Source organism: Camelus bactrianus, chromosome 16 (assembly GCF_048773025.1).
Source record: "Camelus bactrianus isolate YW-2024 breed Bactrian camel chromosome 16, ASM4877302v1, whole genome shotgun sequence".
Classification (NCBI taxonomy): domain Eukaryota; kingdom Metazoa; phylum Chordata; class Mammalia; order Artiodactyla; family Camelidae; genus Camelus; species Camelus bactrianus.
In genome coordinates, this window is record NC_133554.1 from 14,289,925 (window position 1) to 14,309,341 (window position 19,417).

At 33.8% G+C, this 19,417-nt stretch overlaps 1 protein-coding gene and 1 pseudogene across 2 annotated transcripts in view; both read right to left on the minus strand.

Moving 5' to 3' along the window:
- The window catches only part of MED13 (mediator complex subunit 13), an 84,228-nt gene that overhangs the window by 54,014 nt on the left and 10,797 nt on the right, over window positions 1-19,417 (minus strand). For both annotated transcript variants that reach the window (XM_074342693.1, XM_074342694.1), the window contains exons 4-8: window positions 6,110-6,255; window positions 5,080-5,277; window positions 3,333-3,527; window positions 2,622-2,784; window positions 2,313-2,423 (exon numbers count right to left, since the gene is read on the minus strand). In XM_074342693.1, coding sequence (XP_074198794.1) covers window positions 2,313-2,423; window positions 2,622-2,784; window positions 3,333-3,527; window positions 5,080-5,277; window positions 6,110-6,255 — 813 coding nt within the window. The remainder of the gene's footprint in view (window positions 1-2,312; window positions 2,424-2,621; window positions 2,785-3,332; window positions 3,528-5,079; window positions 5,278-6,109; window positions 6,256-19,417) is intronic.
- Window positions 6,262-19,416, minus strand: LOC141573598 (transcription elongation factor A protein-like 9; annotated as a pseudogene).

Genomic DNA, 19,417 nt, shown 5'->3' on the forward strand with positions numbered 1-19,417 from the left:
CTCAAAAAAGGGGTGGGGAAATACACAGGCTTCTTCCCTCATCTCATCAACCAATCTTCTGTTAGTGCCTCCAATTAGCCAACACCAAAAAGCAAGTGGGACTAATCAAATCATCACATTGTATACCTTTAAAATCACACAATATTATTTGTCAACTATATCTCAATAAAACTGGGGGAAAAAACCCCCAACAAACACATGTGGAAAGCAAGGGAGCATAGGAAATATAATTCCCTGCAATATAGAACAGAGCAGGGAAAAGGCAGGGATAGATGTGAGAACAAACTGGCTGACTAGGATAGTCAGTCATCTATGGATGTCCAACCTCCCGTACTCTATGGCAGGGGAAGATACACACATATGGTGGTTCCAAGTCTGTTTCAAGCCTTACTTAAGAGCTAAAGACGAGAACCAGATTTTGGAGTGGAGAAGAGGGGGAACCTAAAGTACAAGATGCAACAGCAAAAAAGGTAAATGATTAGAAATACTGTGTTTACTAGAGGGGTAAATTTACCAAAGCAAGTCAAACGTATAGACAACAAGAAATTTCATTATTATCAAGCCTCTATATGCCTAGGAGGAATTTCTGGAAATACGTAAGAAAATACGTTTTTAAAAATAAAAGTTCATCTTAGAGACCAAGAATTTAAACTTAAACTTATGTTTACCAACATGCATTCTGTCTTCCTCTAAACTATTTTAGACAAATAGACTTAAAATCCAATCTTTCAAAAAGAATAAAGCAAAAGTCCAAGTCAGGAACTATAAAAGAAGAGCTGCTTGATAAAAATGCCAATACAGGGAAAGAAAAGCCTGATTTCCTTAATGCATTCTATTGGTCTTAGACCAGGCACTGGTAAATTTTTTCTGAAAAGAACCAGTAGGTAAATATTTCCGGCTCCGGGGCCACACAGTCTGTCCTGCAACTGCTCAGCCCTGTGGAAGCTGCCACAGTTCACACATATATGAACAGATGTGGCTCTGTCTCAATACATTCTTATTTATGGACACTAAAATTTCAATTTCACATAATTTTCACAAAATATTCTCTTTTCAACTATATAAAAATGTAAAAATCATTTCAGCTTACAGGCCATACAAAACAGGATGTGAGCCAAATTTGGCCAACAGATCACAGTTTGCCAGCCCCTGGTCTCAAGCAAATAACGTCATGGAGGCCAGCATTTTAAGACGAAGTTGGTTCTTTTTTCTTCCTAGGTGAGTGTGGTTTTTAATTATTTTAAATTGTTAAACAGAAGTTAATCTATCCATATTCTTATTCCAATCTATCAACAATAGAGGCAAGTTTTCAACGAAGTTGCCAGACTTTTAAAAACTGTATAGTCTTTCATCCAAATAATCTATGTAAGAACATTTAATCTGTGCAAAAACACATCAGAACACTTGAGCATCTGTCACTGTAGCTAATCAATCAGAGCTAATGTAAGAAAAACCTTGGTCCTAACCTGCAGGCACTCCATTCCTTTGGCTCATACACATGCCAAGAAGGGGTGGTCAACTGTTCTTTCACAAGTCCTAGTTAGGGACATCAATACCATTATTTATTTGAGTGCAAAAGCATAAGATCTACCTTTAATCTGTAGAATAAAATAATAAACTCTAGGCAAAATAATCTTCATGCCTCTGATAATTAAATTTCATCAAAGTCCCTAATATATAAAATAAATACCATTGCCTAAATAATTCTAAGTACATCCAGTCTTCTACAAATCTTTCAACCAATAATCTATTAGAAAGTTTGTATTTTTACAGTATACAATCTTATTTTCTGAATCTTATTTCAGCATTTCACCTACAGCTCACACAAGGGGATATAAGAAACTGCTACACAAACCCCAATACTGTATTTACTATAAAAAAGACTGTGAAAAATTTTATCTAGTATATCATATATCATCTTTTTTATGAGAACATTTGGGAGAAATTTCTAAGGCACAAGGCCATTTATGAACACTCTTCTCAAGAGACTTGTGTTCCTCTTACCTTATAGATGCCATATATATCATAATTCAGCATTAAATTCGTTTATTTGACTGTGAAACCAGGCTTTCACAGTCCAGGTCTGGTGACAATGTAAGACCTTATGACACACATTTATATGTACTTCTGTAATAAGCTCAAAAATTACTGAAATTTTGTTTCCCTCAAATTTTTTTCTTTTGAAAAAAATCCTAACACACTGTGCTTATATAAGTTACCTCAAACAAAGCGGGACATAAGTATGCAACAGCATAAGAAACTATCACACACATACATACAGACACCGATCAACTGGAAAAAAAAAATTCTACCTCAAACAGCTGCAATTTGTTCTCTGTGTGGCTTCAACAAAATCCCAGGAAGCTACTTTATCAGCTATCTCTTCTTCACACAGACCACCTGATGAAGCCGAATACTTTCTCCTAAGATTTGAAATCATAAAATTCTTTAGAATTCATAGAATTTTCTGCAACCCTGAATTAAGCATTAACACTGAATTTTTGAAAATCGATTTTCTGAATGAGAGTCCTATGAATGACTGTTAAAATACTTTAAGTGTCTCTTATTTAAAAGTAACTAAGCAACATGCAATTTTTAAACTTGAAAATGAAAATACATACTTGTTCTGTGCTCTGTTCATATTGCATTCTTGCCAAACTCTATCCACCACATGATTTGCTAATTTCCTGGGTATTTTCCCACCATGGTGGCTAGTACTATCAGAGTTGAAACCATCAGATACCGCAGAAAATTTGATCCACTTCTGGGCAGACTGAGGATCAACTGAAAGCAAAAAAGAATAGGCTGTAGAAGAATAAAGGTAGGTTTAAAGTAACATTATTTGGTTTTTCTGTTGTTTTAATTTCTGATAGAACTTGCTCCAACTATGTGGCTAACCTTACTTATATTTTAAGGCAAAAAACCATGTAACTTTACTTAAAATACAGAAAGCAAAAAGAATCTGAACAAAGGATGTGGATTACATGGTAGCATTTTATCATTGTTGATTTCTGACTTGAAGGATTACACAGCCATTTGGAAGAGTGTCCTTAATTTTGGGAAATAACAGAGTACTTAAGGGTGATGGGGCATCATGTTTGCAGCCTGTTCTCAAACAGTTCAGAAAAATATCAGTGACAAGGAATTAATGCATACAAGAGGATGACGGAGCAAATGTTAACAGTTTAGGAATCTGAATGAGAAGAGCTCTTTTTACTCTATATGCAAACTTAGTTAAGTTTGAAATTATTTCAAAATAATTATTTTTAAGCATTTACTATATTTAAAATAAGACATATCACTAGAGCAAATGAAGCAAATCAGTACAATACCTGTCTGGACTTCCTCAGGAGATGTAGGTGGTGTAAGAGTAACCGAAGACATAGCAGGATCTCTTGTGGAAGCAGGCACTTGATGGACACCCAAGCAAGAAGCTGAACAGTGAGAGGATCCCACAGAGCTAGGAGTAGGAATGTCTGACTGAGGGACTAGAACAAAGCATGCTGGGTAGATCATTCGGACACCAGCTGAAAGGAAAAAAAAAATGGACAGGAAAATCAATTACCACTGTGACTGTAGTGGAATTAGTTTGATTTAGAAGTGCAATAATGGAAAAGTAGACATAATACGATCACATTTGTTGAAATAAAAATATATTTAATGTATTTTTATAAATATACACTCTTTCTGGCATAAGGTTTTTCTAGAAGAAGCCACAAGATGCTAGTAGTGGTTACCTTTAGTGACAAAGACTTAGAAGAAAGCAGCTTTCTCTTTTCATTTTTTGATTTTCTAACCATGAATGTGTATTACTTAAAAAAAAATTTGCAAATTTGACCAAATTTATTTTAAAACTTTAACAAAGGTAATTGGGACTAGAATTATGAACCATTTTCTGGTTTCTTCTTTGTATGTCCCTATTTTAAAAGTCTAATGGGGGAGGGTACAGCTCAGTGGTAGAGTACATGCTTAGCATGCATGGGGTCCTGGGTTCAATCCCCACTACCTCCACTTAATAAACAAACAACAAATCTAATTACCCCTCCCCCCAAAAAGCCTAATATATATTTGTGTTTTGTTTCTGTTTTTCACACAACTACTCTGGTAATAATGTATTTACTGAAATTGAATGTATTCCTTTTATTAAGAAAAAAACAAACAAGGTAATAATCCTCATTTATAACATTTACCATATGACCCATTAAATGCACTGTTGCAAATTCTAATCCCAATTATCTGCTCAATCATACATCCCCCATACCTCCCATGTCTCTCTAATGCAGAGTATACATCTTCACCTCATTGTTAGGCTATGCAACTTGCTCTGGAATGTAAATACATGTTATAGATGCCACATTCCAACAGAAACTTCAAATGTACTTGCAGCATCAGTGCAGCTTCTTCTACTTATGTCCTCTACCTTGAGATTAGCATGTCTCAAATATAGTTTACCTTGATAACCCAGGTCCCTGAATAAGAAGACATATATATTACAGCCAACCTGAATAGAGTTGACCTGGGCAGAGCAAATCAAAGCCGCAAGTTCTTTAGGTACATTTTCTGCCTTTTAAGTTATCAGAGGCGGCAGTTTTGCCAAATGTTAAAATATTGCTTAAAACAGGTTGCCAAATTTCCAGCCTCCAAATATTATTCATTCACAATTTATTTTCATCCCACCTTTAGCATGCTTCCCTCTAGGTGAAATATAGTTTCCTGCTCCAATGACTTTGGCTTGGCCATGTCACTGGCTTTGCCTAACGGAGTGTAAGCAGATGCAACATACATCATATCCTAGCAGAAACTTTAAATACACCTACATGGTTAGACTTGGTTCCTGTCAGAAGAGCATATCCCAGATACTGCGTACTCCTTGGACCTAGGTTGCAGAACGAGAAGATACAAGGAGCCAAACCACAACCAAACTGCAGCTCTTATGTAATGTAAGTAGGAAGTAAGGAAACAAATAAATGTTTGTTGTTAAAAGCCACTAAGATATAGGAGTTTTTAATTATTCAGCAAAGTCTAACAAATAATATACAGTCATATTTTCCGCTTAGGATTAAAGCTCAGAATCCCTACCAACAAGAACTTCTACAGCAGCTAGAGAGTCATCTTCCCAATCCATATCTTCCTGCTTTTCTTCAGACATCTCCTTCAAACAAGATGAGATAGGATAGAATTGTTTCCATTCACCAATCAATTTTTTTGTAGCTGAATCAGACATCTTGAATGCCTGTCCTGTGAGAGTGCCATTTAGTCCAAATGGGCTTAAGATAACTAGAAACCCAAAACAGATATCAAGTAAGTAACTGAAGACTGTCATCCCAAATAAGATCACACTGAACAGTGTGGCAAGTAATTACACAATTCAAAAAAAAGGAAGAAAAGGAAACTCGTAATAATCAATTCCAGAGAAAATCTATTTATTTATTATACTTTCTAACTGTGAAGATAAAGTACAACACTGAGTTTATTATAAAAACTTAAAATTTTGTCTACCCCCAAATCTCAGATGAAAAGAATTTTAACAGAAACTGGGAATAATTGTATATCCTTCAATTTCTCTTGAGTTTCTGCTAAGGAAAAGCAGTTTGAGGGAAAAAAATGTATATATAAAAATCTAAGTACTTATTATATTCTACCATGTAAATTTTAAAGAGCACTTACCAGGCTCAGAATTAAAACAAGAATACACTGCCAGTCCCTAAAAACAAATCAGCAGTCTTACAAAATGTTTCCTCTCGAGTTCAACCACTTTCATGGTATGAATTAAATCAACAGTCCCTGTGTACCTATGTTAAAAATGGCTTATGCAACAAGATGACCCTGAAAACAGACATGAATATCAGCTAAAGACTATTTAAAATAACACTTTAAAATATGCTAATATTCATCCACCAGAATTTTTAAAAATACTATTTGTATTAAAAAACTTATTTCATGAACTTACTACTCTAAGGGCAGAGAAGTAACTACATTAGAATCATCATTAGGCTAAAGATCAGGAGGAAATCTCATTAATGTCAAAATATAAAACTACCAATTTCACTAAGAATTTTATTGAAGCAACAATAAAAGATTAAATAACTAAGCCAATAAAATAATCTACCTTGAAATGGGCTATTAGATTGTTGAGCAAGGGTGATATGCTCTTCACTAAGAAGGTATACAGGTTGATGTTGGTTAATTTCCACACTGGTACAAACATTGCTGTCTCCATGCAAGAAAAAGGTGAAAGAGCAGGACAAGTGTTCACTAATGAAGAAGAAAAAGTTGTATTTTAGTAATGATTTATAGCCAAAAAAAAAAGTTAATTTGCTTTTCTTTTTTACAAAGTTATACTACAAAAATGCACATTTTCTTTAACCTAGAAACTCTACTTCATCATCTAAAGGAAAAAAAACAGATGTGAGCAAAGATTTAACTATACTAAATGTTCTTCACAGCACTGTTTACAATAGAAAAAGCTGCAAATAGAGGAACCAGTTAAACAAGTTAGGTACACCCACACATACAATTATAACATAGCCACCAAAATAAACAAAGGCGGGGGAGTGGGTTTAACGCAAAAGGTAGGCTAACAAAAGTACTATTTTTTAAAGGGAAAAAGGGTTTCTTTGATCAAAAAAGTCTAGGTGTACAACAGAATTAAAGATGACCTAATTTTTATCATTTATTTTCCCCTCTCTATAAAAAATTAAATACAAATATATTTTCTCATTTTATTATTTCTGAAATTGGGCTGAATACAATTAGTCAAGCATTTAAGTACCGGTCTCCCCCATCCCCAATGAAAAGTTATTTTAAACCACTAATGAGTCTTACAATTGAAGGCATCCTAGAATCAAAGTTATATACAAAAACAGAACATCTTATGAAATTCAGACAGAAAATTTACTTTCAGGGACTAGGACTAGAGTAATTAAGCAGGGATCTTTAATCTTTCTAAATTTGTAATACTATCCTGTACTGCTTGAATTGTATTACTCTCTAATTTTTAAAATTTATGAACTCTATACATTTAATCAGTGATTATATCTTTCCCCACCCCAATAGCTTTTGTTGCTTTAAAACAAACTTACTTTCAGAATAATTTTGAATTTAAAGAAAAGTTACAATGATAGTTAAGAGTTTCCATATACCCTTTTCCCAGCTTCCCCTAATGTACATAACCATGCTACATTTGTCAAACAAGTAATTAACACTGGCACACTACTATTAACTAACTCCTGTCTTTCTTGATTCACCAGATTTTTCCACTTATCTCCCTTTTCTGTTCCAGAATCCAATCCAAGATTCCACACTGCATCTATCCAATATTTTTTTGTTCCAGCTTTATTGAGATATGATTAATGAGGACAATAGTTTTTAATAGGAAAATTATTTACATTATTTAATAAATAAATTAAGCTTATTTCTTCTGATTAAAGACTATTAAGTCTATTAGGATAACTATCCGTTGAGTAATTACAAAGACTATAGACATTTGCTTTGGTGTGAGAGTGCAGTTGATCCTTCAACAACGCAAGGGCTAGGGCTACCAACTCTCCCCATACAGTGGAAAACACACCTAGTCTGCCCTTCATATTCAAGGTTCTGAATCTGCAAATCTGACCAACCACGGATCATGTAGTATTACAGGATTTACTACTGAAAAAAATCTGCATATAATTGGACTTATACAGTTCAAACCCTTATTTTTCCAGGGTCAACTGTGTAAATCTAAAATAATCACCAAGTCAAGATAAAAGACTGTAAATTAGTAACTTGGAGAAGGAGCTGTCCATCCAGAAACAGACCATTCCAAATGACCATTTAAAGCAAACTCGATTTTATTATTGCTTTCCAGCAGTGGTAAGGAACCTACACTGCAAAACAGACCAAAAAAAAGTACCAAACACAAACTTAACTCCAAATGCTTAAAACAAACAACCCCCTCCAAAACACAAACATTACAATAACTCAGCATTAAACTCAGCATTACATTCAGATGTAAATGCACAATACACTAAGCCACCAAGGCAAGTATTATTCCTTTATTCAATAAGTATCTTATGGCAAAGCACACAGCACTTATCTATATTAAGCACAATTATTACAGTTATAGTAAGTAATACAACAAAAATCAGGTACAGAATGCTAACAGACTGTCTTAACAAGAGCTAGATAATGAAAATAAAGTTTTAATTTCTAAGGGGGGGAAAGAATCACACTTGGGTAACATCATAAAAGTTATTATTGCATCCTATAGTGCCTAACACCAGCCTGCTCCCCAATATCTATTACTTCCCCAACCTTATGTCTTACTAGTCTTCCTCTAATACTTTCCCTTCTCCCTCAATTGGCCTCTCTGCTGTTCCTTAAACACACCAGGCTTTTGTACATACTGTTACTTGATTTGGAACACTACAGATAGCTATATTTACCTTCATCAAGCTTTTGTTTAAATACCTTTTAGGTGAGGTCTTCTCTGATCACCATAGTTTAAACTGCCCTTCAATTCCTCTTCTGGGATTTGTTTTGGTTAAAGAAATAATCACAATCTAACATTATTTATTTCTCATAGTCACTGAGAACTAAGTGCTACTGGAGGAGCGCTTTGTTCAGTCGCCTCTGTTCAGTATTGTATCCCCAGCATTTAGAGTAGGTCCTTGGCACATAGGAGGTACACGCTAACTACTGCAGAATAAAGTCCGTATCTGAACTACTTATTTTTTTCTAACCAAACATAACTCCTTTTCTTATCAAGTCTACAACTATATAGTTGTACAAGCCAAAAATATGTCATCCTAAATTTTTCATTTTTCCTAAACTCCCTACATTCAACTAATCCATCACCAACTCCTACTGATTCTAGTTCTTAATGATTATTTGTTTTTTGTTCTTTGTCTTTTTAAGGTCTGAGTAACTATTAAAATCCCTAACTTATCTTTCTTGCTTTACACTGCTGCCAGCGATCTTTCTAAAAATTAATTCTAACCATGTAATTGGGAGGTTTGAAATCAGTATTTCCCCAATGCCTTCAGGACTAAGTCAAAAAAACCTTAGCATAGCACTTTAGACCCTTCACAATCTAATCCTTGTCAAACTCTCCAGACAGATACTTAATCCACCAAGAACTATCCCTTTATTTAACGTAAATTCCTCCCCAGTTTTTAATCATTCTTCAAAACCCCTTCAAGCATCATTTCTGTGCTCCCATAACATTCTATGCTTATTACACTTATCATAGTACTATTAACTGAACTCCCTGTCAGGTTGTCAGTTCCTTGATAAAAGGAATTCTAACTTTAGTATCTGTGCAAGATTGAGTATTGGCCCCAATTCTTCACCTCTTTCTAATTTATTGAATCACAGTAAAGCGCGCACACGCACACACACACACACACACAAAACATAAACTCTACCATCTTAACCATTTTTAAGTGTATCACTCAGTAGTATTAAATATATTCATATTGTTGTGGAACAGATCTTCAGAACTCTGTCTCATCTTGCAAATCTGAAACTACACTCATTTAACAATTCCCCTTTGCTCCTCCCCTCAGCCTCTTGTAACCACGTTATACTTTGTTTCCATGAACTTGACTACTTTGGACACCTCACACAAGTAGAATCATACAATATTGTCTTTTCGTGACTGGTTTATTGCACTTAGCAAAATGTCCTCAAGGTTTATCCATGGTGTAGCATGTGACAGGATTTCTTTCCATTTAAAAGATGAATAATAAATTCATTGTATGTGTATAACACGTTTTGTTTAGCCACTCATCCATCAATAGATATCTAAGTTGCTTCTACCTCTTGGCTATCAAGCATAATGCTGTTGACATGGTGTGCAAATATCTTTTCAAAGTCTTGCTTTCAATTCTTTTTGATACAGACTTGGAAACAGATTTGCTGATCATTTGGCAGTTTTGTTATTAATATTTGAAAACATCTCTGTATCGTTTTCCATAGTGATCACACCATTTTACAACCCAGCTAACAGCACAAAGGTTCCAATTTCTCTATCCTCACTAGCACTTGTTATTTATTTTTTTTTGCAGTAGCCATCCTAACAGATGTGAGGTGGTATCTCATTGTGGTTTGACTTGATTTGTATTTCTCTGATTAGTGATGTCGAACATCTTCTTATATGCTTATTGGCTATTTGTATATGTTCTTTGAAGAAATGTCTAGTCAAGTCTTTTTTTCTTTTTTATTGAGTTTGATATTTTGTTGAGTTGTAGGAGTTATTTTAAATGCTAGATATTAATGCCTCATCAGATATACGATCTGCAAATATTTTCTCCCATTCCATAAACTGCCTTTCCACTATTATGTCCTTTGATGAACAAAGGTATTTAAGTTTTATATAGTCTCATTTGTCTATTTTTGCTTTTGTTGTCTGTGTTTTTAGTGTCATAAGCATAAAATCATTGCCAAATCCAGTGTCATGAAGATTTTCCCCTATGTTTTTTCCTATGAGTTTTATAGTTTTAGGCCCCACATTTAGGTTTTTAATCCATTTTGTTAATTTTTATATATAGTATAAGGGCCCAACTTCATTCCTTTGCAGAGAATGTCCTTTCCCCACTGAATGGTCCTGTGGGCACCCACGCTGAAGATCATTTGATCATATACACAATAATTTATTTTTGAACTTTCTATTTTATTCCATTGGTTTACATGTCTTTATGCCAGTACCGCACTGTTCTGATTACTGTAGCTTTGTAATATGTTTTGTTCACCCTTCTCATTATCCAGACTTTGTAGTGAAGTAAGAGGTGAAATAAACATCCTCAACCCTTGACTTAGGCTTCCTTTGTGACTTACTTTGGCCAAGCAAGAGCTCAAAATATGCTTCTGTGATTTGGTTTGCCTTCTGGTGTTCTTTCATTACCGTAAGAACATGCCCTGACTGGCTCACTGGTCTAAAGCGAACCATGTGGAATACATCTCTACCCACACTATACCTTCACTATAGTGTGACTAGACTAGCTAACCCCTGGTTGACCCACAGGTACATTAATGATAATACGTAATTGCTGTTTTAAGTCCCTATGTTTTGGGGGCGCTTTGTTACACAGCAATAGCTGATACAGAAAAGGTGCCACTATGACAAAAACCTGAATATGTGGCATTGATTTTGGAATCAGATGACTGATAGCAAGGAATATAAAACTCTGAAAAACTGAGGAAAATGGTAACCTATGTTACATAATGGAGAAATTCTTCAGTCTGGACTGAAGAAAATGTGCCTACCAAACTTATAGTTGGGAGAACACATCAAGTCACAATGTAATTCGCTTGTTTTTTTTTCTTTTTTCTGTTATAAAACTTTAATTATTTTTAACAGTAACATGTGTACACTCTAAGAATAAGGAAAAATACAAACAGGCTGAAATTTAAAAAATCACTCATAACTGTACCACTGACTACACTTTTTGTCTCATCCTTCACATGTTCTTCTGTGCTTATATGTAATATATAACTGTACTCTTCCCTCTCAAAAATGATATTCACATGTTATTTAGTAACCTTTTTTTTTCCATTTTATACCCTGTTGGGAACCTCTTTTTGTACAAATGAGTAAAGTTCTCCTATTAAAAGGCTGAGATTTGTAGATTAGGTTGAAATACAATAAACAATGAGATGCATCTAAAACCACTAATAGCAACAAGTTAAAAATAGAAAGGTAGACAAAGGTATATAAGAAAAATGCAAATCAAAAGAAAGCAACATCAACACTGGAAAAAAAAATTAAAGTGAACTACATTAAATAGAAGTAAGGATAGTTTCAATTAACCTTCCAATTCATCACTATACATTTGTTTCTTACTCTCCCTTATCTTGCCTATTTCATTCACTTCTCTAAACATCTTTGTTGCTTAAATGTCTGCTGTGTTTATCTTCTTTAAATTCCTAGAGAGATAATTAGCCACCCTCTAAAAATTCCTTCTGTTGTTTCCTCTTACTCTGGCTTTCCTTCCTCCTCTGGCTTTTCCTCGGTCTTTGGCTCTTCCTCAAGCTTCGATTCACTCTCATTTTCTGGTTTTCCTTCAATTTTTTGACAGAGTTTCATCTTGGCTGTCTTCCTTCCTTCCTTTCTTTCTTTCTTCCTTTCTTTTTTTCTGTGAATTCCTCTTTGAAAACAATTATTTCTGTACTGATCCTGTTACTTTCTTTCTTGCCTTTTCTAGCCCTGAGTACTGCTATGTACAGACCTGCAAAATTCCAGCAAGCTGACTTCTCCTCCTAGTTTCAGGCCCTGCTGTCTGCACTGCTAAAGGAAACTGGTATCCAGACAGGAATAAGGACCAGACTTCAAAATGTAATATCGTTGTCACTAGCTGTATTCCGATAAAGTATTTAAAAAAGAGAGAAGAACTCAGAAAAGAACTTGCTGCCTTGCAGGCATAATTTAAAGGAAATGTTAACAGTCCAGAAACTGTTGGGCTAGAAAATAAAAATGTTTCTCAACAATTTGATGGTGTGGCTTATATTTCTAACACAGACCAAGAAAAAGCCCAAATCAAGAGTGTGACTGCAATACGCTTTGTTAAGAATACCAAACGTGACTCTTGATACCAACTGAAACATTAGGATTTTTAAAAAGTTCTCCAAAGTCTCCATATATTTACTTTCCTCAAAGAACATTATCTAGAGTAAACAAACACATATGCAACTAATCTTCTTACTAAATGTGGGAATGCATATGTAACCATATTTTTGCTTTTCTTTCTTCTGTATGTCCTTTTTTCTAACAATTCTATGACTGCTAAGGTTGAGCTACAGAGCATATAAATACACAACATACTTTCTACACAGTATTTTTATCTTAGCAAACCACTAATGCTTAATTTCTCTCACTGAACAATAAAAAAGGATATGGGAATTTAAAAGCAAGACAAAATACTAAAAAAAAAGTTAAGAAAAATTCATATTCAACTGGAATAAATATATATTTTTTAACATTATAAGCTTTTTACATGTTTTTCAGGTAACATTAAAGACAAATTTCTTGGCAGATGGGGCAAAATTTGAGTTTTTTTAAAAGGAATACTAACTAAAAATACTTTATGCCAAAGAAAATATTTATTAAGGAAGTGACTCAAGCAAGAATAATCTATTACACAGAGAAATTGTAATCTGATTAATTTTAGGAATCAAGCAAATATGTTATACAAATTATCGTGAATCCTGTGTGCTTTCTCAGTAACTCAACAGCAGATTCCAAAATCTGAATTGCAAATACTTCCAAGAACATTTGCAAGTATAAGCAACAACCTAAAACAGTCTCATGTTCTTTATCTTTAAAAGACAAAGAGACTAGAATTTTTATCTTCTTATTCACTGTTCCTTTAGTGAATTAGTTCTTAAAAATATAGCTTTCAACCCTGTTTCATTCATTACATAAAATATTAAATGAGAATAAGAGGAATTTTTCCATGACATAAAAAGGAACAAATAATGCTAAAACTTTTCCTAAAGAGAGTATTATAATCTGGGAAACGTTAAAAAGTTTGTTACTTAAATTTTGTTATCTTGTATATATAAAAATCATGGCCCATAAAAATGAAGGCCCAATATAATCTTTCCATACGTCCAATGGGCACTCGACTATCCTTTTAAATCAGAAAATAAAATTTGGCTCTATGATAGTGATAAATCTCTCTCCAAGAGGTCTTTGTAAAAATCCAATATTCCAACAGATGTGATCAGTCTCTCCACGCCCACTGTTTACCTGCACTGCCCTACTTAACAGCAAGCTCTCAATTCCAGTTGCCTATTTTAAGAAAAATATCACCTACTATACTGCTAGCATATGTTCCAATACAGTCTGACTTAATTGTAATACAAAATGGTTTAAAATAAACCAAGTTTGTGCGTGTTATAGGAGAAAAAACTAAACATTCTAAAAATGGGATAAAATTCCTGAAATTCTTATACAGGCATACCTCACTTTACCGTACTTCACAGACAATTCCATGTTTTATAAATTGAACTGTGTCGAGCAAGTCTGTAGGCACTGTTTTTTCAACAGCATTTGCTCACTTCATGTACTGTGTCATATCTTGGTAATTCTCACAATATTTCAAACTTTTTCTTTATTATTGTATTTGTTATGGTGATCTGTGATCAGTGATCTCTGATATTAATATTGCAAAAAGATTGTCTTACTGAAGGTTCAGATGATGGTTAGCATTTTTTAGCAATAATTTTTTTTTTAGATTTCATCCTATTTTAATCCTAAATTGCCTTCTTTTGCAATAATGTATTTTTAATTAAGTTACATACTTTTGTTTCAGACATAATGCTACTGCACGTTAATAGACTAGTTAATATAAACATAACTTTTATGTGTACTGGGACATCAAAATATTTCTTGGGGCTAGATTCATTATGCTATTTGCTTTATTATGGTGGTCTGGAACAGAATCTGTAATATCTCCAAGGTAAGCCTGTATTAAAGGTAATCATCTAGTCGAAAATATTACAGGCCAAAGTGATTGTTAGGTAACACTGTCAAAGTGAATTCACAACAGACTACCTTTCAAGGATCATTATAGCATCACCCCATTTTTGGTACTTAAGCACTTAAAGTGGAGTTAAAACAAGTTTGTGTAACTACAATGAGAATCCAAGGTACTGTTAGCTACTAAAAAGTAATGCAGAGAATAAAATTGCTCTCCAAGAGCTTTTACTTAAATAACCAAAACAAAAAAAGTATGAGTGAGGCAGAATTTTACAGATGAAACGTGAACAGCCAATCTGTTGTAAAAATGTTCCTTAAGTACTAAAATTAAACAAGAGATTATTTCTAAGACAGAAAATGAAAATGTTTATAGATTAAAGTTAGCTATTCTAATAACGTAACAGTTTAACATATATACTGGTTTAGGAGGTGCCGTATCTAATGTATTTTTTTGCACTTCTTGTGGGTAGGTATAGAAAGATGATATCCCAGTTTGCTGGTAAGGAATTCAAGGCACAAAAAAGTTAAATGGTTTGTCTTAAAATCATGAAACTAGTTAAAGGGAATGTCGACTTAAAATCATAGTCATCCTAACAACCGATTAAAAATGGGCAAAGGACTTCAACAGCCATTTCTCCAAAGAAGATACACAAATAACCACCAACCACATGAAAAGATGCTCAACATCACTAATTATTTAGGAAATACAAATCAAAACTGCAATGAGATAACCACTTCACACCCATAAGAATGGCTACTATTAAAAACAGAAGAAAAGGAAAAGAAAAGATGTGGAGAAATTGGAATCCTCCTGCACTACTGGCAGGAATATAAAATGGTGTAGCCACTGTGAAAAAGACTACTGCAATTCCCCAAAAATAAATAAATAAAAATAGAATTATTGCAAGAGCCAGCAATTCCACTTCTGGGTATTTTCCCAAAAGAACTGAAAGCAAGGCCTTGAACAGATATTTCTGCACTAATATTTATAGCAGCATTATTCATAATAGACAAAAATTGGAAATAATCCAAATGTCAATCAATAGATGAATGGATAAACAAGACGTAGTATAAAAATACAATGGAATATTACTCAGCCTTAAAAAGAAATGAAAGTACATGCTAAAACTTGGATGAGAACCTTGAGGACATTATGCCAAGTGAAATAAGCCAGACACAATAAGACAAATACTGTATGATTCCATTTATATAAGACACCGAAAACAGTTAAATTCATAGAGACAGAAAGTACCACAGGCTTGGAAGGGAAAAAATAAGAATTATTATTTAACAGGCAGATTTTTAGTTTGGAATGATGAAGTAGTTCTGGAGGCAGATAATGGTGATAAGCTGCACTACAACGTGAATGTACTTAATGCCACTGAACCATACACTGAAAAATGGCTACAATGGTCAATTTTGCTCTGTATGTAGCACAACAATGCAAAAAAAGAACCCCAGTCATCCTAATTCCTAGATTTTTATTTCATTAATTCAGTAGTTTTCAAAACTATGTTTCTTGAGAACTACTTGGAGATCTTTAAAAAAATTCCAAAGCCCAGACCATTCTCCCAGGTTAAAACATAGGCATCCATATTTTTTTAATTTCACAAGGTGATTCCACATCCAGATAAGTTTGGGAACCACTGCATTAATCTATGGTCCTAAAGCCCTCATAGTAATTTTTTTAATTTCTTATATTTATAGGTATAATTTGAATATTAAGTATTCTTAACATATTTCCATGATCAAAAGATGTATACTAAAATCCAGAATATAACATCTCATCTGTGAAGTTTGTATATACTTCTGCTTACTTAATGAACACATTGTTTACATTATACAGTAAAGAATATTTAGAAAGCAACTACATTATTCTGGTTTACAACTTCAAGTGCTTGCCAAGTGCAGTATTTCCCTAACATTTAAAAATTTTAAGTCTTCTGTTCTACTATTTCCTATCACTTAAAAAGATGTAGGTACAGGAGATATAATGGTCTACAGCATCCACTATCTGTCTTCATATTTTTTATGCCCAAATCCAGCTCCAACACCTGCAAGATGTATGAACTTGGACAAGTTCCTTAACCTCCCTGTGCTTCAGATTTAAAAACTGTAAAGTCAGAATAACAAGGTTGTTGTGAGAATTGATTTAATACGATTAAGCTCTGATTTCAAATACTACCTGGCCACCTCTGCTTAAGCAAAGGTTTCTCATTCCCTTCTCCCCTTCAGAAAAAAAAAGTCTCTATTATCGTTAATATCTAAATCCAATAGTTGAAAAAGATTTGTGTAAGCCTGTAAGAACCATAGTAAGAAATACTACTAAAAAAATCTTAACAGGGAGGAAAAAGAGAGAAAGAAGTCTTTCTTAGCACTTAATTTTTCCCATAAATGTTTCTGGAAAACATGAGAAGTACAAAACTGACCATGCAAATCCTAATGACTCAAGCATCACAGAGAAATTTCATGGGTCGTAAGTATTATTATATCATCACCTAAGACTTCAGAATGCATAATAATCTTCATGACAGACATTTATGATAGACCAGCATAGAAAGGTTGAAGGGAGAGAAAATAAGACAGGCTGCCCAACCTAGCAAATAGTGGATATTTTGACAGAAGGTAGAGGTTTCCCCTACCTTAGAGATGCTAGAGCACACTCATAACTTAGCATACAATTCCAAGAGGGTTCAGAAAATATCTTTTACCAATAAACACTATGAACCTCGGCTGGGCTTAAAGCCCAAGAACTGAGCAGTTAATGGAATAACCTATATACACATGATTATTGCGCACTTGTAAATGTGGCCAGTCCATGCTGAGATGTCTAAGTATAGAATTTATATTAGATTTCAAAGACACAATTTAAAAAGTAAAATACCTCATTAATACCATTTGCATATGTAATTACATGCTGAAATACTGAACATACTGGTTTAAATATATATAAATTAATTTCACTTTTTCCATTTGTTCTAATGTGCCTACAACATTTAAAATTACATGTGACTCACATTATATTTGTATTAGACAGCGTTACCTTAGAAAACAAGAAAGGAATTGAGTCCTTAGAAAACGTAATAGTGACAGCTTTTAGTTCCTCTAATTCAGGTTTTCAGAGGTACTGAGGAACACAACTAAAGGACATCCTAAAGCTACATATAATGGCTACTAATATACCTCCAGAGGGGACTTTAATCTCACGATGCTTATATTTAATTAAAATGGAGATTAAGAGACTGTGTAAAAGCCACAGGTGTGGTGGAGAATAAACATAGCTTTATGGGTGAAATATAAAATATATTCTTTCACTTACCGCCTTAAAAAAAAAACAAAACCCAACCTTGAATGACTTACTTAGTGAAGCTCCTGAAGTATTATTTTAATCATAAGTGTAAAGGCTCTGGTGTAAGCAATGTCATCCAAACAAACTTTCTGCAACGATGAAAATGTTTTATGTTTGTATTTTCTCTGAGGAGCACATCTATTGCCTTAAGCTCAGAATTACAGGTTTTCGTTTTAAATCTTGGGAATCACCTTGACTTCTTAAAACTATATAAATGTATATAGTGAACACTGCTAATTGCCTACTTGATATCTATTTCCCCTTCTCCTAATTGACTGCCTACCTAACATCTACTCTCCATTTTTTTCTTACTAACCAGAACCTTATTTTGTTCGGAGAAGCAACATTCCCACACAAAAAATATTTTTCTCTCAGTATAGTCAATGATCTGTTAGCTAAAGTTTCCAGAAAAGAATCTTTCTGATCAAAGGGTCACCCTTTCTCACTTCCTCCCTCTTCCTGCCTGGAATCCAGTGAGTGAGGCCCTGGAGGTACAACACTTATGGGGACCATGAGGATAAAAGCCAAAAGCTAAAGATGACAGAGCAGAAAACTCCAGGGAACCTGAATTTTGATGACATTATTGAATAGATTATCTACCTCCAGACTCCTTGCTATTGAGAAAAATTAAATCCTACAGAAGCCAGGTAGTTAGGTTTTCTACCATTTGCAACTTATAGAATTAATTATTTTGTTGACAATAATGATTTATTTTCCGAGGAGGAAAAAAAAAGTCTTGATTTGTCCAAGCTTGCCAGTATCCATTCTACTAAAACTAAAAAGATAGGTAGTTTGAAAAAACTCCAGGTGCACATGAAAAAACGTGCACATGACATAAAAATGACATCTCAACAAAGATTACAATCACAACCAAATGTTTACTTCATATCCTCACGTCTTCTAGGGAAAACAAATAAATTTCCTTTATCTTCTCCCACTTCCCATCTTACTCACCACTACTTCATCTCTCTTGAAGTCTCACTAATTCAACAACTGCTTGGAACTAAATCTTCTAACAGATTTTGCCTTATAATATTGAAATTACAGAGAACAATAGTAACCTAAAGCTTTTAACCAAATAGGTCTTAAAATCTTCTGTGCCTCCATCTGCAACTACTCTATAAATTAGTGTCATAAATTTGCTTAATTCAAATGTGAAGAAAATTATAAATACCCCAAAAGGACATGTCTTATATAGAAAAAACAAATTTAAATTACTTCAATATAAAGCAAAAAAAAAAAAAAAGGGTTAACTCAATCCAAAAACATGACTACAGATCACCATCTAAGAACAAATATTAATATTACTTAATTTTAACAGAGAACCACGAATGTATTTCCACTAGTCCTAAAAAGTATTCTTCAATGCACAAGTCTCTGCTTTCATCCCACATTTCTTCTATCATCCCAAGTTGAAACTTAGGCCACTGTTACTGACACACAGCCTACTACCACTGCGAGAAAATTCTTAAGTCCGTAAAAGAAAGGATGAAGGGGTGAAAGAAAACTAAGTACTTATATTATTTGCCAAAGTTAGCTTGTTTAATTCTACATTTTCTGTAAAGCCATTAAAATTAACAAACCTAGAGAAATATCATGGAAGAATT